Raw genomic sequence first — 25441 nt, 5'->3', positions numbered from 1 at the left:
AGACTAAATTTCTTACACACTGAGATCTTAAATGAAATCACCTACCCCCTGTAGATAATAATCACCCCCCCCAACAAAAAAGGACAAACAAACAAACAAAAAACCAAGAGGTAGTACAAAAAGGAAACCAAACAAAACAAAAAAACAACTGTCATTAAATTCCAGCTCCTTTGGATATCTAGAATCATTACTAATCTATTGAAACTGTTCCTAAAATGTGTAAAGGCTGGTTTTAGTAGAATAGGATATTTTTCTTTTTGGTAACATAACAGAGACACTATTTACAAAGATGATATCCTCAACCATAAAACACTGTAGGGATAAAAATATAGAGAATTTGAAATATTTTTATTATAACTGACAAATTCAATGTCCTGGCAATAATATAATTATATTAGAAGAATTACTTACTCAAGAAGATCTGGGTCTAGTCCTTCTGATATCATTTTGTTTCTTATTGCCATCACTGGTACACCCTAAGCAAAGGATATAAGATAATTTCATCATTAAAAATGCCTCCTTTATATGTCTACACATATCATCTAAAACAAGACCTTTAGATGCCTCATTATTTAAGAGTTCTTATTCTACTTTTAAATTAACATGTGCCTAGCACTTGAATAATCTAGTGAAGTACCCATTTTACATTGACCTAACAGAATTAGTCTTATCCAATACCACATAAGCCCAAACTACATCATTTGAGCTTATTCATTACTAATTCTGCTGTATAGAGAACAGAAATCATATTCTCATTCTTCTTATATCACCAAAAGAAAGAAAACATTACTCAAATGATTAAAATACCAGCTGAAGCGATACAATGAATAGTTAACAATATGAATAGGTATCTTTTCAAAGATTTCAGAGACTTCCGCTCTTAAGTATAGCTATATTAATGTTCTTTTAATAAGCAAACAGTTCAATTCCATTTGAACACTTTAGACACAAAAATCAAATCTAATTCAAGAACCTCCCTGGGACTATATTACACATCTTCCCAACACCGGTGCAAACACTAACTAATGACAATTTTAGAAGTATATACATTACAAAAATAGTAAAAACACGTGAATCTCAGAGTTCAGGTTAAGAATATGAAAACAGTAAGACAAGAATATGACAGAAATAGACATATTTACTTGAAAAGGAAAGAGACTTGATGTATAATTAAACATTTATTCCAAGTTCACTTGGTGAAGCTCCAAGGGGAGAAGATGTAATCAGATCTCTGTCAACTGCCCTCTCTCCACACCATCCCCAAGGATAAGAAATACTTAACTGATGTGTTCAATTTGAGGGCCTTGATTCTATCTCCTTAAAGGACGCAGGGTCACGGCCTGGGACCCTCTCTCTCACCCCGTGTGGCATAAGAAGGAAAGTACACCCAGGCACACTCAGGAAAAAGCCCAGTCACCTCTCTATTGCTGTTGTACACTTTTCCTTTATCATTAGCCAGTTGTGATGTTCATTTTTTTTACTTTTATTTTTAATTGCCAAATAATAATTATACATGTTTTTGTGAATAATGTGCTGTTTTGAAACATGTAGACATTGAAGAATAATCAAATTAGGCTATTTAGCATATCCATCACCTCAAATATTTATTCTTTGTGGTAGGAACTTTTAAACTCCTCTCCCATAGCTATCTTGAAATATACATCTTGAAGATGGGATAGAAGTTTGTCTAAAATGAAAAACACAAATACTTAGAAATATACACAAATCTTTATATAGCCTATCATATGTACACTTGTCTCAAACTTTTAAGTATATACTTGTCCAGATATACTCCTTCCCCTCCAAAATGCTGATTTTATATTTCCCAATAAAATCTGAGTTTAAGTCCAGGCATGCGTATGTACAAACGTGAGAGCTAAATTTATTACAAATTTAATATGAAAAGTCTTCAAAGTTAAGGACACTATATATAACATAGTATCTTGTATCTCACAGATCTTGCCAAATTAAGTTAAATCATTAAATTTAATCCTCATTTTTTTAAATCAGAAAATTTTATGTCAAAGAATTTAATTTTTATTTACTTTTAAAAAAAACTGTCCAGAAAAGATAGCTATAGAAAGAGTCAAAATCACTTATTTTGGCTATGGAGGAGAAAATACCTACATCCCCTTTCACAGCCTGCTAGGTTAAATAAGGCTAGGAAAGCAGAGGCTTTGTTTTGAGTTTACAGGTTACTAAGAAGACTCTCATGAGAAGTAGCAAAGGCAAGGTGGTCATTTGCAGGCCCATTTATACACTTATCTTGGTAACTGTTGTGTTTTATCTTATAAATTAGTAAAATTTAGCTTATTAAGACTCAGGTAAAAATGAATACTTAAGTGCATTCTAAATATTACATGAATCAATATAAATAGCACCATCTTCGAATTCTCTTCAAAACCATACCTCTGAAAGCAATATTGTTCCATGAGGCAATTTTTAAGATATTCTGAAAAGTGCATTATAATAGGTTTCGAAGTCAAAGAAGGTGGAAGGTAAGTTTAATGACCAAAAAAGAGAAAAACAAAAAGGAAAAAGTCCACTTGCTAGGGGCATCCAATGTGAACAGACTGAAGTTTGGAATAAAGAAAGCAAGAAATTAAAACTAACACCATTTTTGAATATATTATCTAAAACTAAGACTTGAATGAAACATATTTAAAAACACAACATACTTAATACAAAATTAATTTTAATAGTAGAGGAGAAAGCTGATTACTTGAATGACATAGCTGGGAATTTAACTTGATAATTAAATGCCATTCAATTATTTACGATAACAGGGGGTAAGTTAGGAGTTTGAAACATTCCACAAAAAAAATATGAGTGCTAGGAAAAAAAGAGAAGAGAAGAGTTAATGTCATAGTTCTTTAAAAAGACCTCTTGGCTTCTATTAACTATGGTTTGATAGTATAAGGTCTTTCTACAAATTCAAGCATGTGATTTATTTATTATACTTTAGCATAATCCACAGGACATCACTGGAAAGGTTACATAAATAAGTTACAAAGCCAAGAAAAGAGAAGGGAGGAGAATGAGGTTGAAAAAAAATTTCCTAAAATATAGCAAAGAAAGTGTATATTGGGTGGAGGTGAGGGGAAGCAATGGGTGGGAAGGGAGGAATGGGGAACAGAGAAGTTGGTAGAATTAGATAAGCCCTCTATTTGAACATTAGCTTCATGGAATTGATTATAGTATAAGAATAATAGAAACCTAAACCTGTAAGCTCCAAATGTGAACCTTAGTTTCTGGGGTCTGCTGACAGCAGAACAGCACAGATACACAAACAATTTGGTATTTTTAGTCATTTCCGTATATGCATATGGGTAAAGAAAAATATATACAATTGCTAATATCTTACTTGAGTCTGAGACTTATTATCACTACCTTAATACAAATCTCATAAAGCTTGATAAAAAAGAATAATTTGGCCTGTGTTCCAAAGAATGCATTCCAAAGGGATTTGCTGTTGTTTCCAGTGACGTTGCTTAGAAAATTTGTTGTTTTGCTATATTCTTCCTTAGAAGTCAAGTAACAGTCTGGTTTGTTAAACACCAAAAAGAAGTGTCCAATTTCTGATCGCCAACAGACAAAGCTACTGGTGGTCTAAGAAGGACAAGAAAGACCTCAAAACTGAAGTCTACTGAACTGTGGGATTTTTTTTGGCAAGTGAAAATGACAGTGTGTCCAACATAAGTAATGAAGAAGAGAGAAGGCAGCCATAAGTCTGATGTTCCAAAAAATCACGTCTGTATTTGCGTCACTGGAGAAAGTGTGTAAAGAAGCCACACTAATGAAATTATGATGGCAACACTAATAGTTAAATACTAGTTTCTTATATCACAAAAAACTGTTTGGAGGTTTACAGGCCTGTCAATATTTACATTTATTTCTTATTGTGTTAAAGAAAGTCAAACTACAAAATCCCTTTATAAACTTTAGGAAATTTTCCTAAAGTTTTAGATTGAAGGGGAAAAAAAAACTTCGTTCTCAATTTAAGATAAATGACTTTCCTTGTTTAAAAATAACTAAAAATCCTCCTTATATTTTAGAGTTTTTCCTCTTAGTTTAAGAGTGTGAATTGTAACAATTCAGTTATGAAAGATGAAAAACATGAAGTTTTCTTCCCCACCTAAGGCAACAATAAAAAATAGATCTACTGAATACGTTGTTGGAAAAAGCTTTTTCTTTGCAGAGAGCGGGAACTAGTAGAATTTGAAAAAATGCTACAGGTTGTTAAAAGGCAGCCAGTCCCCCAGTCAGGGTCCTTTTACTTAAAATTTAATAAAATGGACTCAATCATATCTTTGCCTTCTGAATTTCAACAGTCTTATTAAAAAAATATTTTATTGAGGCTGGGCACAGTGGCTCACACCTGTAATCCCAGCACTTTAGGAGGCTGAGGCGGGAGGATCACCTGAGGTCGGGAGTTCGAGACCAGCCTGACCAACATGGAGAAATCCCATCTACTAAAAATACAAAATTAGCTAGGCGTGGTGGTGCATGCCTGTAATCCCAGCTACTCAGGAGGCTGAGGCAGGAGAATGGCTTGAACCTGGAAGGCGGGGGTTGCGGTGAGTCAAGATCGCACCATTGCACTCCAGCTTGGACAACAAGAGTGAAACTCCATCTCAAAAAAAAAAAAAAAAAATTTACTGTATTTTATGAAATAAATTAGTAGGATGTACATTTAGGATAAAATTTTCAGATTAAATATTACATATAATGGATTATTGTTCACTGAACAAATCATAACACAAAAGAAAGCAAACGCTCAATGACCTTTTCTCTTCGAAGCTTTCAATGAAGGAATATCAATTAATTTAATTTCTTAACCACGTAAAATGCATATGGCTATCTAAAAAAATAGAAACTTTATTTCTAATGACCTACACAGATCTAGAAAATACTTGGTAAACAACTAGTTCCTGGAAACAAATTCTTCAAAAATGAACATTTTCACAGCAATTAAATGTCACTAAGGATGGCTATAAAAAATGTGATATTAGTATTAAAATATTCTCAGCTATATGATTATGATAACAGTGGTATCAGTGAAGAATAAACACATGAGAATTGAGGGAGGCATATATGATATTACCAAGTAGGTACTGACATGACAACCATATAACTATTTAGTATTTGCCCACTACATGGCAAGTACTTCCTTCCATATTCTAGCTTTATCACGCATTAGAAAAAGCGAGAAATTTAAAACCTGAACTTAGCAGTATCATTGTTTACTGCTCTCTAACACACATTTATAACAAGAAAATTTAAAAATACGCAAAAGGGCAAATACATAATACAAAGATTTATGTTTTGAAACAACATTAAATCCGTACACAGTACGACTGGTTCTAAGCTCCCTAACTTTCAAGGCAACATGGAGGGTTCAAAAGGCAGCTAAAATGATGGAAAAATCATAATCTGTAAAACTGGCATAATCATTCTTCACATATGATTTCCTTTGAGGTCAGTTCACTGACTTTAGCAGAGAGTAACTTTGTAATTTCTTGCCAGAAGTATGACAAAAGTTATCTTTCTCTAGGTCCTCTGCATACTGGGGCCATGGCAAAGCATAGGTAATACGGCAGGGGCTTCCAGTTGGTGGCTAACTGTCACAGTTTTCTGCTTAAGGGAAAGCTCTATCCAAACCTTCTTGCATTTGATATAAGCTAGAAAGTAGAAGGAGGAGGACAAATGTCAGAGGTCACTTGAATTTCATTGATCCCAACTCAAAATTACTACTCATATAGTCTACCATTTTGCTAAGCTTTGTTTCTTTCTTTTAGTTGTAGTCACACAGACCTGCCTAACTTATTTAGTTTATGGGAAGAATAAAATAGTTTTACTCAAAATTTTCAAAGTTGGCTAAATTATACAATTAATTAAACAGACAAATGTTCATTTGTATCTTTTCTTTATATTCATAAGTGTGGCAAATCAAAGTCATTGGACATGAAGCTTTATTTTTCAATGAACAGAATGAGGCTAAAACAACACAAAAGTTATTCCCCCATCCCACAAACCTTCATGTACTCAATAAATATTGATCTTGATATTGATTCGTAAACCTTAGGTATCATAAAAGAAATGAAATATGTATTAATATTATACCTATAGTTAGAAAACAATGAAAAAATAAATCACAGCTATTAAGCTAAATCTATAACAGTGCTGTTCACAGCTATGATTATATATGAACCAGTAGCTCCTCCTTTTTGACTATACTTTGACTATATTGTTGATCACTGATGAGGAACTTACCTGGAGTTCTCTGAACCATGGAAAGCCACACTGGGGTCATATCCAAAAAATGTTTTTAAAGACTTTAATTACTCTTACAATAACTACATCTTGTTTGTCATCTAAAGAACATGCTATTTCATGCTTGATTGGGTTTCACAAGGTCCAAAGTGCATAACTTCTTGATGAACATCTTTAATAATCATTCAGAGCCTCTTCATCCTTAGGTAATGGAAGTCACATTTCCTCAGGCCAACATTTACCGCTGGCAATGGATGCATCAGAACCACCAGAACCAAAGAGATTATTCAATTCACATTTTAAGCCAGCCAAAGAAAATAGAGCTTTAAAAAAAATCGAAGTGTCCAAGAGACTGTTTTGGCAAATACGGTTTCAAAAAATACAAGTCATTAGCTTCTTAATGTGGAAGTCGGACTTGCCCAATGCACAATTTATTACTGGCAAAGGATTCACCAAGATCTGCCAGTAAAGAGGGGAGAATTGTTGGAAAAGTGATCTATGTACACAATTCCAGTTAAGTTATAAAAGCAATATGTAATTTAGTAAAGGCTTGTGCTGCACTATTATGACAACAAACATTAAATCAAAATCAATTATCTGCCACATTTGGAACACAACAGTATTACTCACTGAAAAATCTTGTATAAAACTTGCTTAAAAAGGAAAAAAAAGTCAGAAAATGCCAGCAGGTGTTCCAGGAACATTCATTAGTAATGAGATCCAAATTTGGGGATCAATTAATAGATCATAAATCTAAAAGGAATTTCCGATCTCATTTTATGTGTGAGAGAACTGAAGTCTTGAGAGGTGACATGACCTGATGTGATGGCAAAGCTAAGAAACTATACCATGTTGTATTTCAGAAGTACTGGGAAAAGATCTGGGTGTACTCCTATGCAATGAAATTTTCTCCCAGAGAAAGAACTTTTCTTTCATTGTTTTAATCTAATCATTGTTTTATCTTTCAGAGGGTAGTAATCCAGAAGTGACAGAAAAAGGCATGGAGACCAAAAAGTAAGGTATTACTTATTACTCTGTCAACTGGTACTTGTGATTAGTGAAGGACTGTGTTGGTTTTTGTTCAAAGGAGTTTATATTAATTAAATAGTTTTCATTATCTAGACTGTAAAATAGATTTACAGGTATATGGCAAGTGAAGCAAGGCATATAGAAAAGCAAGGCATTCCAGGAGATAGTTAGTTCCCAGGAAGAGGAAGTTTTCACTGCAGTTTAGGGAGGAACCCAAAGGGGACTGTAGTTCATCCTCATATCCAGGAAGTCTTAACATCAGGAATAATCTGTTTTTGTAACCCACAAGACTTTCTGCCATATCTGAAGTGAATGATCACATCAGAAGTCTGCAAAATAAAGCTTTCTATACTACAGAAGAAGCTGAAAGGGCTTGAAAAACACGATTCTGTCATATTACAGAAGACAAAATCGTTCTAAATAATAATTCAAAAACTAGGAGAAATGGTTAAAAGATTGTTGAGGAGCTATGTATCAAGATGATACTGAGTGGAAGTATATTACACTTTGGAAAAAGAAACAGTATAATTGGAATAGAGGTATAAGACTCTTCTTATGGGGCAGTAACTCATATTTTTAAATGACAACAATATAAAGGCAACTGAAAAAGAGACAAATCCTATTATTACCCTTTCACAAGGTGAAAGAACTTGTGGCACTGTTAATTCCCTTTTGAATGTATAGAGATGGTTATTTTTAGGATCTTAGGATCAGAAATTGTTGGTATAAAGGATTAGATATTGTTGGTATAAATACAGTTTTTTTTTCAGAAACAGTTTTTGTTTGAGGTTTTTTTTTTTTTGAGACTATGCTATCTTCCTTTGTGTTAATATAAACAATTCCCTAAAAGCTGAGATGTAGGCTTCTAAAACTGTTTCTATAACCTGTAGTCATGTGTACAGTGGATATAAACTACTCAAGGTTATACTAATAGACAAATTAAAACTCATTTAAAGAATTATGTTGTTATCGGTCTTTCTCTGCATTAAGAACTAAAACTGAATTTTGAGTGGTGGGTAAGCAAACGCTAGTCACCCCTAAAGTTGAGAAAAATTGGGTATTTTAATGCAAATCTAAAATCTTCTTGGGAAAGTGAAACACTTTTCAGTATGATAAGGTAGTCTGTAATGAAGTCACCCTCTAGAATTAGCTGGGGTTAGGCTCCTCCTTATAGCCAGTGGTCAAATTTGCTTTTCTATCTATATCCCTGTTTGTTCTCAGTTATACTCAAAGAACTGAACCACATTTTCAGAGCGAACAACCGATTAGAAGACAAACACAGAAAATAGGAAGGCATATCACCATCCTGAGGTATAGAGATACAAAGCTATCTGTATTCTTTCCACGTCAATGACAGAAAATGAATGGCTCAGTGGTACAAATTATAATAGGTCTCTAATGATTGTTCTTCACTCCACTTCTCTGAGGCATTTTCTAAAGCAAAGTGGTACTGTTATCTGCTCTCCCAGTTAAAAGTTATAGTTTGGTAATGGAATGGATATAGGAAACACAACTAGCTACGCAGATACTGCTGAAGAATAATATTTTAGGTGATAACTTATGACATTAGAATGACTGTACTCTTGGAAAAGTGCTAAGTGGTTTGGAAGAACCAACAGATTATGTTCAGCAATACCCACAGGTATGTTCAAGAAGCTTTACACTGAAATCAAAAGATTAAAAAATCCTCAATTAAAGTTTTAAGACTAGAGCTATGAATAACAACAATATAATGGGGAAAAAACAGTAGAAGAACTGCCAGGAAATTATTAGGAGGAAAATGTAAACAGCAAACAAATCCAACAGCCTAAAAAAAAAAAAGTGTCTGTGTGTGTGTGTAAATAGAGCAAATCTGAAATTTCAAAATAAGTAAATCTTGGGAACTGCCAACACTTAATGGGAAGAAACTTGTGTATGAGAACTGGCATTTCAAAGAAACGTCTTACAATGTTTTCCAGCAGAAAGAGGACAATAACCATAAATCAAAATATAAACACATATATGGAAATTCTTGAACATGAGATAAAGAAACTCCTAAGTGAGGTTAAAAGAAGGCAAAAATTTTATCAGATGGAGCATACTTTTTGGCTACCTAGCCGGGTGGAAGATTTAGATAAGGCTTTCTTAAAACGCTGTAAACAAGCAGAAAGATCCAGACACGATGGGGGCTATTATCCATCTACAGGTACTAGAAGCTTAATTTTGCCTATATTAGAATATCTGATAAATTCCTAAGTTGCCTCACTGAAAATTTTATTCCTCAATAGATAAAGGGAGCAATGAGGCAAACATGCAACTATTTGTGCCAAAGTTTGAACAAAAAGGCCAAAATAAATGATAATGAAGAAGGGACAGGAATTCTGGTAGTAATCATGCCAAGGAAAGAAAATTCCTGGGCATTATCAAATGTGTGGCCTACATCTGTTGTTGGAAATTTTGACAGTCACTCATGATATACTTAGAAAACAGAAGAAGGAGTGAATTGATAGACGGCTCAATAATCATCATCCAAAAAATAATGATTGGCAGTACAGGAATTCTGGTAGTAATCATGCCAAGGAAAGAAAATTCCTGGGCATTATCAAATGTGTGGCCTACATCTGTTGTTGGAAATTTTGACAGTCACTCATGATATACTTAGAAAACAGAAGAAGGAGTGAATTGATAGATGGCTCAATAATCATCATCCAAAAAATAATGATTGGCAGTTTCATGTCAACCTTGAGGAAGACCTCTGCTGGGTCTATTCTTGTTATGGTCCTGAGAAACATTTTAAATTGATAACTTGAAGAAATGAGAGCATATTTATACATATCCAGGGAGCACAAAGTGAGGAAGGAGAGATCATATGCAGGATTACATATAGAGTCCATTAACAAATATTGATTGAGCACCTTTATGGGTAAGGTGTTAAAATGAATACATGGATTAATCAAGATACCATTCTTCCTCTCATGATTCCATTTTCAAATGGAGATATAAAAATATGTACAGATAATCATAAAACAAAGTATTAAGTGACAAACTCCAGAAAGAATACCGGTAAAGTCATTGGACAGGTCAACAAAAGGAGCTATTACTTCTATCTAGCTTTATGTGTGTTGGTTGGTTTAGAATCTGGAATGATTTAGTGGACACAATCATAGGAACATGTTAGATAATAGAATTTGGACATGTAATAATAAAGAGAAGGAGGCCGGGCGCGGTGGCTCAAGCCTGTAATCCCAGCACTTTGGGAGGCCGAGACGGGCGGATCACAAGGTCAGGAGATCGAGACCATCCTGGCTAACACGGTGAAACCCCATCTCTACTAAAAATACAAAAAAAAACTAGCCGGGCGAGGTGGCAGGCGCCTGTAGTCCCAGCTACTCAGGAGGCTGAGGCAGGAGAATGGCGTGAACCCGGGAGGCGGAGCTTGCAGTGAGCTGAGATCCGGCCACTGCACTCCAGCCTGGGAGACAGAGCCAGACTCCGTCTGGAAAAAAAAAAAAAAAAAAAAAATAAAGAGAAGGATAATCTAGATTTAGAGAAGGAAAAGCATGGCGCTTACATAGGGAACAGTTTGTGGTTTTGCCTGATTGAAGAATGGAATTCAGGGCCGGGCACGGTGGCTCACTCCTGTAATCCCAACACTTTGGGAGGCTGAGGCGGGTGGATCACCTGAGGTCAGGAGTTCAACACCAGCCTGGCCAACATGGCGAAACCCCGTCTCTACTAAAAGTACACAAATTAGCTGGGCGTGGTGGTGGGCACCTGTAATCCCAGCTACTCAGGAGGCTGAGGCAGAAGAACTGCTTGAACCTGGGGGCAGAGGTTGCAGTGAGCCGTGATCATGCCCCTGTGCTCCAGCCTGGGCGACAACAGCAAGACTCCGTCTCAAAAAACAAAAAAAAAACCAAAAAAAAAAAAAACCAAAAGAAATTCAGGACAGGGAACAATAGGAAATAAAAGTTGGGTAATAAGGTTCTGGGATGCAGGTTGGCACAATAAACTAAAAACAATAAATTAAATTTAATTTGGATGAACTTCTAGTTTTAGGATGGCAGTTTGATGTAGCTCCCCCCTTTCTTCTTGAAAATCACCCCTAAACAATTTGAAACAGAATATGACCTCCAGCTTTAATGACTAAGAGGCATATATGAACCAATTACATAAAAATTAAGAGCAGATAGAAGAATGATTGATGACTCAGCAGAGCAAAAGGTCAAGTCCATGTGCCTGACGAAGGACATGCCAGGAAGAAGCAGCACTTCCAGAATGCTGAAAATGCTTAGGAAATAGAATATACCCTCACCAAAGACAGAAAGGAGACAAAGGGCTAAAAACAGAAAAATTTGTCTTAAATCAGAAACAGTCTGAGGCAGAAGAAATTGAACCCCTAATCATACCCAGTGACATCAAACAAAAAGGATAGGCTGGAGTTAAGTCCCAAGTACTGCTAGAAAGTTTAGGTTTTGAAAAAATAAAACAATTATTTATTTTCTTAAATGCTTTTAAGTTTTAAAAATGTAAATGATATTAAGACATAGTTTAAAATGTTTTTAAGCAATCCTTAATCAGGGTTTTTTTTTTTTTTTTCCAAAATACATATGCTCTATGTATCAAGTACCAATTTTAGAGATTCTAATTTTGTAGGGTAGGGTCCAGGAACTTATATTTTGGAAGTTTATCAAACTACTGAGCTAGTGTGAACAAGGAATCTATCACCTAAATCTATCAAAAGGTGAAATGGTATGGACAAATTATAAGCATTTTCATTCACAGGACTATGTACAAGGTATTGTTGCAGGAATGAGGAATAGTGTAGTATACAAAACAATTTCCTGTCCTTTTGGAGTTTATAATTTTGTAGGGAAGAGAGAGAGTAAATATATAAAATATGTAGAATGCTGGAAGTCGATAAGAAGAAAAATACAGCAGAGAAGGGGTAAAGGGAATTAGGTAAGAGGACACTGCAATTTAAAACAGGGTGGCCAAGGAAGGCTGTACTTAGAAGGTAATGTTTTTGAATACAGATTTGAAGGAGGTCAGGGAGTAAACCATGAAGGTATCTGGGGAAAAGTGTTTCAGACCGAGAGAATAGCTGAAGCAAAGGCCCCAAGACAGGGGGCTGCCAATGTATTTTTATTCAAGGGACATAAACGAGGCCAGTAGAGCTGGAGAAGAGTGAGCGACGATATGAGATCATAAAGGTAACAGAGGAGCTAAACTGTATAGGATTTCATGGGCCTGTGGAGGATCTGGGCTCTTATTCCTATGAGGTGGTAAGACATATGATTAAAAAAGTAAATATTTAAAGGGTCATTTATTTGTTGTTTTTTTTTTTTTTTTTTTTTAGACAGAGTTTTACTCTTGTTGCCCAGGCTGGAGTACAATGGCATGATCTCGGCTCATCGCAACCTTCACCTCCTGGTTCAAGCTATTCTCCTGCCTCAGCCTCCCGAGTAGCTGGGATTACAGGCATGTGCCACCATGTCCAGCTAATTTTGTATTTTCAGTAGAGACAAGGTTTCTTCATGTTGGTCAGGTTGGTCTCAAACTCCCGACCTCAGATGATCTGCTTGCCTTGGCCTCCCAAAGTGCTGGAATTACAGGAGTGAGCCACCGTGCCCAGCCTGGGTCATTTATTTTATATGTATATTTATGACTGAAAAGCAATCAAACTTGTTCATGTAATTAATAACAAAAATAAAAATTGCAAGTGGTATCTGGAAACCTTAGCTGGCTAAATAAATCTAGACAGTACCTAATATAGTAGCTTAGCTTAAATTAAGTGTTTGATAAATATTTGTGAAATAAACAGATGGTGGATTTATAATGAAAAAAGAAAAAGAGTTTTTGAAGTTCTTATAAAATTGAAGGCAATGTATCAAGAATTTAACAATTATCCTAAGATGCAGCCTTCATAAAAGATTTCAGGGCATTTTTACGGAGTATCATCTAATAGATTTTCCTATTTCTTATTTTATATAGGTTTGGCAAGAAGGGGCTAATATAAAAAAATCTTTCAGAGTCATTTTGAAGTGTCTCCCTTTTGTTTAAAAGAGTGAAACAGTTTTTTTTGTTTTGTTTTTGTTTTTTAACAAGTCTATCTTTTAAGCTTAGGCTTTTCTGGGTTCTAGTTTTAAAATTGTGTTCATCATGATTCATACTTAAACTGGCTTTGTTTTATTCTTGTTAATTAAAAAACTTCATCTATTTTCACCCCGAAGTTTGGTTTATTTTTTTTCTAAATTGACCGCCAATATCCTGAGCTCTAGGCTTCAGAAAAAAGGAACTGTGGAAGTGAAAAATCCACTTCTGATAGCTAGGAAAAGTGCAGCTTCCAAAAGAGCCAATCTACTCTTTCTGGTTGTCAGAATTTGCTTTTAAATTACTAGGTGATAAACTATCCCATGGACAGCAAAACAAAACTGTCCTTTAGTATTAGTATTCTGCCTCTTTTGCTTGGTAATAGAATTTTACAAAAGCATTATTATTATTATTATTATTATTTTTGACACAGGGTCTCTCTCTGTCACCTACACTGAAGTACAGTGGCACAATCATTGAGGTAAGCCAGTGCACCCTTGAACTCCTGGGCTCAAGCAATCCTCCCACCTCAGCCTCTTGAGTAGCTGGGACTACCAGGTGCATGCCATCATATGGAGTTTTTTTGTTTTTTTGTTTTTAAATGTAGAGGTAGGGGGTCTTGCTTTGTTGCCCAGGCTGGTCTCAAACTCCTGTCTTCAAGTCATCCTCCCACCTCAGCCTCCTAAAGTGCTAGGATTACAGGTGTGTGTCACTGCGCCAGGCTTTAACTGTTTGATTAACAGAAAAATGAGGGACAACTAACTCCTTCAACTATTGAAATAGTTTCTAAAGGAATAAAAAATGTTAACTTCTGCTATTACAGACAACTGCAGATATTTTTGGTACCATACCATGTTATGATTTCTCAGGAAAAATATGAATTCTGAAGTCATATAATATCAAAAGCATTACCTTACATGGCCAAGAGATCATTGATAGATGAACACAAAAATTTTAAAAAATATTATTTGTGCTAATATATGGGGATTAAGCTAGAATCAACTGATTTACCAAATGAATAGTCTACTTTCATTACTTTCTGTATCTAAGATTTGCATTGATAACTTTGTGTAATGCAAAAAAATTTATATACATCTATATTAAACTGTGTTAATTTAAAGTGTGGGATCGATTCTAATTACAAAGATTTGACTTCTTTTTTTTTTTAAAATCAGAGAGTTAAAATAGAAAGGAAGTAAGAGAATAGAAAACTTGGTTACTTGGTTTAGCAGTTTTCTCAAATTGAAAAAAATAACAGTAAAACCTCCAGGGTTAAGAATTTCAAATGAGGCTGCTACACAAAGAAGACAGACCAAATTAGCTTACCACTTGAACCATTTTGAGATATCTGGCATATCTTGGATCCTTGGCTACAGTTAAGATATTTTCTGCTGATACTTCACTTTCCTGTAGTCCAGAGTCTTGTGTACTGCTCTGCTGTAGAGAGTATTTTGTGTAAATCTTTAGACAATTTACAAAAGGGGTCCATCATGTTACTTAAAAGGAATGCTTCTTTCCATAATTCTAAGGCAATAAATTGCAGAAAAAAAAGCATCTCCCCAAATTTAAATACCAATAATTTAATTATGAGATATGTTTCCAAATATCTACAAATATTTAAATATCACTTCAGAGGAGGTTACACTTCAACACTATATTGGTTCCTATATTTATGCATTAAAATAAAAATTCTACTTTACTTGTCCTCAGAGTGCTGATACAAAGCATGAATTATATATAGGTGGTTATACTATTTTAACAAAACTTTTAAGAAAGCTAATAAAACTATAAATTGTTTATAAATTAATAATACATTTATTGAGATAATGATGAATTGATTTCCTAGGTATCTATAATCTACCTAATTGAGCCCTTTATTTAGTAAATCATTTTATTCTAAGTGGACATGGCTCTTCTAACTTTTTAGAAAGCAATTTTTGGAGAAGTTGTAGAAGAGAAGCCAGTTTGTCAGACAAAATTATCTGGTTTTATATATTTCAGCGACTGATGGAACTATTAATGGTAACATTGTCTACAGAGTGGTTAAAAGTCATACTAAATACAACTTATAATAAAGAATCTTGGGGAATGGTTTTTTTAGATAAAAATGCTATTGTTATACAGGCAGTCTTCACTTCGCATGGTACCATGTTACTGAAACTTGTGCATATCAGAACCATATCCTTACTTAAATGCAAAACTAGAACTGCCTGTATACAGTACTTGATTTTTCTATCAAACCAAACATTTAGAAAAAGCTTACTTTTGTGAATCTCTCTCATTATCTGTATATAAGCATTAAGAAGAATTTCCTTAGAAGAAATCAATTTTATGTCTATTGTTCATGCTGAAATGTAGATAAATCAATATCTTTATATCTTCACAGTTCTTAGACTATGAATGTGAATTACATATTGAAATTTTTTTCCTCAGATAATTCAAATATAAATTAAATCTGTCGAAAACTCCAAATAAAACATCCAAAAATCCTTTAGGTTTCTTCTGTTATATGATATTGCTAAGTTTTACAAAAGTCGGTGTGTGTGTGTGTGTGTGTGTGTATATATATATATATTCATCTATAATATACATAAATACAAAAATTCCAAAACACTGTTAATTAAATAAAAAATTAAAACAATAACCAAGTTTTTTTTTTAACAATTTATGGAAATTAAACTCACATAATAGCAACATGGTGCAAATGAGAACTATATCCTGGCCAGATATCAACTCTCAGTCGTTAACTTTTGCCTAATAACCAAGACCTCAACAAGGTTTAATTATGAAATGTATTACACCTTTGCTATTTGAATGATCCATTAAATCCTCTATCATATCTCTCAACTGTCCTTCATTTATTCTCAAATCAAACTCACTCTGCACAATTGGATATTCTATTGTGAATAATGATGAAATCTGAACCATGAAATTAAAGTTGCAGAAAAATCAGTACACAAACTTTGGGTCTTTGACTCATGTATAGATTAGAGAGAGTGATAAATAGATGATTTTTTTTTTAAAGTGCACTATTCCCCTTTATCTGATAATTAAGTGAACTATAATGTCAATGAAAACTCTGGATTAAGCAATACTTAAGCCCACTTCAAAATATTTTGTATAAAATATACCAGTTGATAACAACGAAGAAATGAGAAGTTGATGTGAATATTAAGAACATGCTGAGCAGTTATTTTATTAAGCTAATCAACACACAACTTTATCACAGTATTTCAAACTTTGGAAGCCAAAAGAACTTCATAAACCCTCTAAATAAATACATAAACATTTTAAAATAAAACTGCCAGAGATATACCAGGTTATTCTGAATTTGCAAAGCAAATTAAGAAATTCAGCTGTGATTACTGGTAATCAATTTTTTGGGACATTAAATATGTGAGGACCAACACAACTGCATAAAAATTTTAAAGGGCATATTATAGGTGGCATTCATAATAGCACCTGGAAAAATTAATAATCAAAGTTAGACAGGTATACTTAAAAATATTATAGAAATATATGACTGCTCTATCCACCACACAATAACTACTGGATAGAGTGGAAATATTTTCTTGATATTTTTTATAGATGCTTTGTTTTAGAAAGAGGATAGTCATATTTAATTGAGAGAATATAAAGTTAAACTCCTCTATAACATCTGGATATCCTCTTGCATTTTATATATTTGAGTGGCCAGGATAATGAAATTTGCCATATTAAATAAATGGATGTTAAATTTTATAATATCTAATTAAGTAAATGATCATCTAATTTATTACCCAAATATATACTATATTCTAAATATATGGCTTTTCCTACAGGGCCTCATACCACACATCCTCAATATGTTTAATAAATTGAACACAGGTACTGAAAACAGAGTAGTGTAGTGTAGTATAGTGTAGTGTAGCAGGTAAGTGCTAGGGCTCTTGGCACCAGACTGTCTGGGTTAAAATTCTAACTCTTACATTACTTTTCGACCTTCAGCAAGTTACTTAACCTCTATATACCTCATTTGACCCATCTATAAAGTAAGATTGATAATATGGTGCTTATATTATAGGGCTGTTGTAAAGATTAAATTAGTTTATGAAAGGCACTTAGAAACGTGCATGCCTTGGTACACAGAAAGCACTCTTGAAGTGTTAGCTGTTATCATCATTGTCAACATCATCGTGATCTAAAAAATATCCTGTGAAAAGTGCCTCCAGGTACAAAGGCAGAATTCCATTATAAGTCTATTTGTTTTATTTGCTTATTATTACTTTGGTAGGCCACCACTTTGATAATTATTTTGTTTTAGATTTTAATACCTCGCTGAGATACACTAGAGATTGTTCTCAAAAAACAAATAATTTTTATTTTTTGAAATAAAAAGTAATAGAAAATTGAAATTCATACAGAAGCATAAGTAAATGTTAAGATCTAAGAGCCAAATGTAAAGTATAGCTTTTATTAGAATGCTGATTCAAACGAATCAACTTCAGAAACACAGTTTTTAGACAACTGGTATTTCTAAGATCAGTAGCTCTCAAATTTTAAGAGCCTACAGATCACCTAGGGGTCTTGTTAAAATGTAGATTCTCAGCAGTTTTGGGGTGGAGCCTGAGATGCTTCATTCTAACAAGCTGCCAGGTGATGCCCATGTGGGTTGGTCCATGGGGTGTACTTGAGTAACAAGGGGTTAGACAATACTAGCGAATGTTCATTTATTTTTATTTTTTTTTATTTTTGAGGCAGGGTCTTGCGCTGTCACCTAGGCTGGAGTGCAGTAGTGCAATCTCAGTTCACTGCAACCTCTGCCTCGTGAGCTCAAGTGATCCCCTCACCTCAGCCTCCTGAGTAGCTGAGACCACAGGTGCGTGCCACCACACCTGGCTAATTTTTGTATTTTTAGTGGAGACAGAGTTTTACCATGTTGCCCAGGCTGATCTCAAACTCCTGAGCTCAAGCAATCCACCTGCCTCAGCCTCCCAAAGTGCTAGGATTACAGGCATGAAAGACTGCACCTGGCCAATTATTGTTAATTACATTGTATATGATAAAGGCATTTATATAAGAAAAATGTTACAAAAGAACATGTCAAAACTTTTCAGAGATGCTCAAAAATTTATGCAGGGGTGAGATGATAAGATGTCTGGGATTAATTTCAGCACGTGACCAAGAAAATAGATAAAGCAATTGTGACAAATCATAACTGGTGAATTCAGGTCTATTTTTGTTTATGTTTAAAAATTTTACAATAAAACATTTTAAAAGTACATTTCTTATAAGAACTTAGAAAAATTTCTAATTATTTTGAAGAAAATAATTATTTGAAGATTTTTCCTAGTCCTATATAGACTGATTTTCTTTTTTATAGGCAAAGAAAGTATTAACTTAAGGAAGCCCTTCAAAATAACACAGCTAATTTGTTTTTCCCAAACTTCATTTTCTATGTTAAGGTTTTAAAATTTTACTATTAGAAGTTTTACATTTTTATTTTTCTTCCTTCCAACCTGCTGCTTAACACTATCAGTTTCAACCAAAAACATCTGCTCATTTCTTAGAACTCACTTACCTGTGGTTGCTCTGAAGTGGCTTCAGGATGTGCTCCATTTGTGACACTGGTGACATTTAAAGGAGATACTTCAACTGTGACATCATCTAGGCCTGGGATAGATGACAACTGAAAAAAGATGAAAAGAAAATTGGTATTGAAATATGAAGATAGTACCTGCATAAACACTATAAGTTTCTAGGTTTGTATATTTTTAATAGCTGTCTTAAGTTTTAAGGCTATACAAATAGGTTCATAATATCTTGTCTTTAATTTTCCATGTCATAAACTAAAAGTGAAAGACAGTCACAAATTATTTTGAAGAACTTCTCAAAAATCTAATTTAGTTTATATAACCATTATTTTCAAAATACAGGCAATCCTAGTGTAACAACTGAGAGCTGGTCTTTGAAGTCAGACTGTCTAGGTTTCACTTTTAGCTCTACCACTCACAAGCTGTGTGATCTTGTGCAAATCTCCCTATGTCTCAATTATCTCACCTATAGAGATAATGTACCTAGAAAAGCTGTTGTAAAAATATTTCTATTAATAATACTTTGAAATAAAAGGGCTTTGTGCAAATTTTGAGTTTCAATTATCTAGGATATGCCAACGCTCTTGTCTTTACACTTTAATGTATGACACAGCTCATTCTTTTTTCTTTCTTTGAACATTCACCACTGAACGTTATTAAAATATGTTTCTTGTATGCAAAAAAAAATGGGCATATTGTTGGTATTTCAACCTGAAATGGTTTAGCATTTCAGGTTAGATCTGCAAGACCCATAAAAACCTTCTTTTCTGAGTTCATCCTGATATCAATGACACACATTTGTCAGACGTTTGGCTAATTTTGGGGATGACTCTATGGCCATGGAAATAACTAAGGTTAACTTGTCCATATGGTAACTTAATGTGTGACCTTGGACTCTAACTCCCTAAGAATTCCTTGAACACTAAAATAAGACACATATTCATAATAAAGAATAATAATAAAAAAAACCCAATGGTAATAAGATCTCAAGCAGCAATACTCATTGAGAACTGTTGACTGATAACCATAGTTAGCACAGTGGCTACGGCCCAAATAGTTTCAAGTGGATATGGCTGCTAGAGGAATATCTTGAACATGTTCAAGGCCGGGTTTCCAAACAAGAGAAATGTTCTAAGAGAAACACAGTTGCTGAAATCCATAAAGACACGTAGTAAGTACAAACTAGACATTCTGGTCATATTAAAAAGGGGTATCATTTTTTTCTTCCTCATAAATATTCACTGAATATTTCTTAGGTTTTTTTTGGTAAATGGACAAAGAAAATATTAATTTCAGAAAAGTTAGTAATGAAAATACACTAGTGTCTCCATAACTTTATAAACAGAAAAAACACATGTAAAAAATATTAAAAATGAAACCAAACTAAACACATCACTGTTATCAAAATCTTTAAGCTTTCAATCTAAAACAGTCTTCTGTTTTTCTTAGTTATCATTTGCAATTTCTGACATCAAAACTGTATTCTTCATTAGCATTTAAGGTATTCGCAAATAGAAACAGATGATAGTGTCTCTAAAATTTGCTCTGAGACATCTAAAGATTTATATAACTATTATTGTATTATCAAATAATAACTAGTAAAATAAATTTGGAATTTTCTATCAAATGAAGTGTGCTTGATAACAGCTCAACTTGTTAACATGTTACTCGCATTATGCATTTGCCTAGCACAATGAAAGAAATCTCAAACCATGTGTACATTTGAATTAATGGTTCATAATGAACACCATTTTCTTTGCAACTGCAGTAAAATTAAAAACACAACCAGTATCACTTCATAGATATAGAAGTTAAATGGAATCACACCCAAATGCAATGAAAGTTAAGTATGATTAAGAAAGCTGGTATATGTACAGCAAAGTTTATACTACAAATTATTCAGAAATACTAACCTTTGCATCTAAAATATTGAGAGTTGTTTCAATTTGTTGGATACGAAGCGAAAGGTCTGCCAGTTTCTGGAAAAGAAAAATTAGAGACATAAAAATAAAGATTTTAATTAAAATAAACTGTTAACAACAACTAAGGGCAGATTTGAAAATATTAAAAATCATTAAATATTTGTCATACTCTAATATAGTACTGTCTTATTTACATGAGTGGGAATAAGAACTCTTCTATTACCTGTATTAGAATGCTTCTCAGTTTTTGGTTTTTTTTTGGGACGGAGTCTTGCTCTGTCACCAGGCTGGAGTGCAGTGGTGCGATCTCAGCTCCCTGCAACCTCTGCCTCCTGGGTTCAAGCGATTCTCCTGCCTCAGCCTCCCAAGTAGCCGGGACTACAGGCACGCGCCACCACGCCCAGCTAATTTTTTATTTTTAGTAGAGATGTTGTTTCACCATATTGGTCAGGATGGTCTCGATCTCTTGACCTCGTGATCTGCCCGCCTTGGCCTCCCAAAGTGCTGGGATTCAGGTGTGAGCCACCACACCCAGTCGCTTCTCAGTTATTTTATAAAATTATATTCACTTATAACAAAGTGACATTTTCTGCTAACTCATTATCAGAGCAGTAAACAATTGTTGAGACCAGAAATATAAACAAACCAGGACAGAGCCTTTTGTTTACTACTGTACCTGTAGTGCCCTATAGAATAGTACCCTGACACTTAATAGGAGCTTAATAATTATGTGTTGATGAATGAAGAAATTTTTTCATAGAAAATAAAAGAATAAAAATTATTCAAAGACATCCTGCAACAAGGTCTGCCTTTATAAATTACTTAAATGCATAAGCATATACAATTTGTCCCAGATTTAAACATCCATAGTTTGAAAAATAAAGGGGGATGGAATTGGAAGATGAGTAATTCATTTTGGAAAGAGAAGAGAAAAAACTAGAGTATTAAAACAAAATCTACCATCAAAATGCAAGGTAAACCAGATTGAAGAGCTTTTCATGCTTGTTACTCTATATAAATTATCAATATACCTTGTAAATATACACCTACACAAAGAAAGGTAACATCATAAAATATGACCTGTAAGAACATTTACTTAAAACCTCCTAATCTTAAACATTACATTCAGTCACATAATCCAAGAGCAGTTAGCCAGTTTACAAGTTGGCAGATACACAGCATCCTGACTGTATTCTGGGCTATTATTAAGATCCTGACTTTTAAGCAGAACTTTATCATCCTGTGACATGGTCACTTTGCCCACAATTAGAGGGGACAAAAAACTGAAAGTGGCCACAAAGCTTCTTTACAGATTACTTATTTTTAGGTTAACATCTTGATATCCCCAAAGATATAATCCTCAAATAAAGTATTAGGATCTAGTTTTCACGGTATCAAAGCTAAGTTCACCCTTGACTTCTAGAATTCATTCACACAAGGCTTTTAGGTAAACACCAATACAGGTTTATAACATGTATTATGGATGAATCCCTCTCCAAATTATAAGTGTATTCCTTAAAATCATGGAAATTTAATTTTGGTAAATCTTATCAGTGTCTCAATTCACTAGAGAAGAAATTCTACAGCAAATTAATATGTAAAGTGAATGATAATTTCCAACTTTTTAAAAAATGGACGTATTGGTTTGACTGAAGGAAACAAAAAAGGAAACAAAAAATTGAATTAAAAATTTTTCTGTTTTACTATACCTATAGAAGTATTTACTTTTAAGCAATAATCATCAATATTGTAAATATTTGAGTCTTTACCTTGCCACATATGGCACATTGTATATGCAACATATCAATTGAAATCTTACACCAAATCTATGAAGTAGGAACTATTATGCCAATTTTAAAGATGAGAAAATTGAGTCTTATAGAAGTTAAATATCCCGAACTCAAACCCTCCAACTCCAGAGGCAATACACTTCATCAGATTTTTTGAGAGAATTTTACATTGTTAAAACATAATGGTAAATTATTGGGTATTGCATAGAATTTTTGTTATCCAAAGCTAACAAATGATCAATTCGTTTCTCACTAAGATGATTCTGTGCCAAGAGGAAAAGCCTTTTGCTCTTCTGATTCTAAGATGATCACTTACAAAGTGGTTCTGAACTACAGTACATGAACTAGGATGAGAGAAAAAATTTCTACCTTTATTTTTATCTACTTCTAGCTTAAATTTGGCATTGTTTAAAAACACAGTAAAAAAAAAAATCACCATAGGTCGGGCACAATGACTCATGCCAGCACTTTGGGAGGCCGAGGCAGGTGTATGACCTGAGGTCAGGAGTTCGAGACCAGCCTGACCAACAGGGTGAAACCCCCATCTCTACTAAAAATACAAAAAAATTAGCCAGGTGTGGTGGTGTGCATCTGCAGTCCCAGCTACTGAGGAGGCTGAGGCAGGAGAATCGCTTGAACCTGGAAAGCGGAGGTTGCAGTGAGCTGAGATCCCGCCACTGCACTCCAGCTTGGGCGATGAGTGAGACTCCGTCTCAAAAAAAAAAAAAAAAGAAAAAGAAAAAAAATCACAGTGGTTTTAGGATCTATGACTGTCACCAATAGAAATCATAGGTTTTTTTTTTAAATCACATCACAATTGCTGTGGATTTCTTTACACTTCAAAATCATGGTTATTAGACATACGAAAGGATAATATAATTTAATGCTTTAATAAAGAACCTACTAGTATAACATAGTTTTAAATTTTCTTAAATATATAACTGGTTTCTTTTGTAATCCTATGCATTTTATTTTATCCACCTGAAAACATTAATTTGGTTTCACTAGAATGTCAAAGCATCCATGGCATGACTAAGAACTCCTTTTCAAAGATAATTGAGTCTAATAAATGGTTTTGTATGTTCCAATGTAATTATTGCTATAACATATCTGAATGTATACTTTTTAAAGAGCCATTGTCAAGTGAAAAGGTATACCTGGGTTCATTTATGGGTTGCTGAAGTTCATTTCTAAGGTGTTTATGCTTGTGGTATTTTCCTCATACAATTCCCAGACCACTATAAAACAGGTTTTTCAATGCTGGCTATATTGACATTTGTGGGTGAAATATTCTTTGTTGCAGGGGACTGTCCTGCACACTACAAGATGGGTAGCAGAATCTCTGGTCTCTATCCCCTAAATGTCAGTAGCACTTCCCAGTTATTACAATCAAAAACACCTCTAGACATAGCCATATGTACCCTGGTTGAGAGCCACTGCTCTAAATTATGGATGACTATGGATATAACGTAAATAACATAATTGGTGACAGTAGCTGTTCTCACCTCTGAAAGTTTTAGCAAGAGGAAATGGGAAGGTAACAGTCTTTATCATCCATTTAACCATCGTCTTTATGAAGACTGAAAACAAACTTGAAATGCTATGGTTTGGGTAACAGGGGAATTTATAAAGTCCCTGATATTTGTCAGATAAGCTGAAAGCTTGATTTACTATCCATCTATTTCCAAGGCAGTACATTTTATGAAGTTTAAAAAAGGACAAAATAAGGAAATATGGAGTTACTAGTTGAATACGGAAACAAAACACTGGTTTTTCATGGTTGTAAAATATCTTGCTTATATATCCATTTCTCTAAAATAGAGAAACAGTATTTTAAGATAATGGATCTCTTGGTATACCCCACTGTGTTGTATGTGTCCCAGAAGCCAGAAAAGGAAGCAATCAATAGTTTTATTAGGTTGTGTCTGATACTTAAGCCCAGCAGTTGTTAAAGATGTAAGAGCAAATAAGGATTTAAGCAAAACATTATCTGATTAAAAGTTAAGTCCAATGGCAGGCTAAAAAAATGAATGTAGAAGATAAGCACTAAAGAAACTTTTAGGTTATGTGACAATTCTCAGCACTTTTGCTTGTACCTAAAGATTTTAGAAAAAAGAAAAATTTCAGAATATTAAAACGTTATTTAAAAATCCAATATCTTAGGCATGTAGTAAGTCTGAGTTTGGCTGAGGACGCTTATAATCCTAGAACTTTGGGAGGCTGAGGCAGGCAGATGGCTTGAGCTCAGGAGTTCAAGACCAGCCTGGGCAACATATGGAAACCCTGTCTCTACAAATACAAAAAATTTGCCAGGTGTGGTGGCATGCACCTGTAGTTCCAGCTACTTGGGGCACTGAGGCAGGAGGTCTAGGCTGCAGTGAGCTAAGGTCACTCCACTACACTCCAGCCTGGGTGACAAAGTGAGACCCTGTCTTACAAAAAAACAACAACAAAAGTTTGAATTAAAATAACATTCTGGGCAGGTACAGTGGCTCATGCCTATAATTCCAGCACTTGGGAGGCCGAGGCCGAGGGATCACTTAAGCCCAAGAGTTGGAGACCAGCCTAGATAATGTATTGAGATGCCATCTCTAACACACACACACACACCACACACACACACAATTAGGCTGGTGTGGTGACACATGCCTATAGTCCAAGCTTCTAGGGAGGCTGAGGTGGGAGGATCACTTGAGCCCAGGAAGTTGAGGTTGCCCTGAGCTGTGATCACGCCACTGCACTCCAGCTTGGGTGATAGAGCAAGACCCCGTCTTGGGGGAAA

At 34.3% G+C, this 25441-nt stretch overlaps 1 protein-coding gene across 5 annotated transcripts in view; it reads right to left on the bottom strand.

The window, feature by feature from the left end:
- WASHC3 (WASH complex subunit 3) overlaps positions 1-25441 on the bottom strand; it is a 47053-nt gene that overhangs the window by 12547 nt on the left and 9065 nt on the right. For 3 of the 5 annotated variants that reach the window (XR_004439648.1, XM_033220883.1, XM_033220881.1), the window contains exons 3-6: positions 20861-20926; positions 18935-19042; positions 14701-14811; positions 412-476 (exon numbers count right to left, since the gene is read on the bottom strand). Coding sequence is in view for 4 of the 5 variants with exons in the window: in XM_033220883.1 (XP_033076774.1) it covers positions 412-476; positions 14701-14811; positions 18935-19042; positions 20861-20926 (350 nt within the window). In the remaining variant the exon portion in view is untranslated. The remainder of the gene's footprint in view (positions 1-411; positions 477-14700; positions 14812-18934; positions 19043-20860; positions 20927-25441) is intronic. The other 2 variants (XM_033220884.1, XM_033220882.1) reach the window with 1 other exon arrangement.

This window comes from Trachypithecus francoisi, unplaced genomic scaffold, assembly GCF_009764315.1.
Source record: "Trachypithecus francoisi isolate TF-2019V2 unplaced genomic scaffold, Tfra_2.0 Lachesis_group11, whole genome shotgun sequence".
Classification (NCBI taxonomy): Eukaryota; Metazoa; Chordata; class Mammalia; order Primates; family Cercopithecidae; genus Trachypithecus; species Trachypithecus francoisi.
The sequence above is the reverse complement of the archived record's forward strand: the minus strand, read 5'-3'. Positions and strand labels throughout refer to the sequence as shown.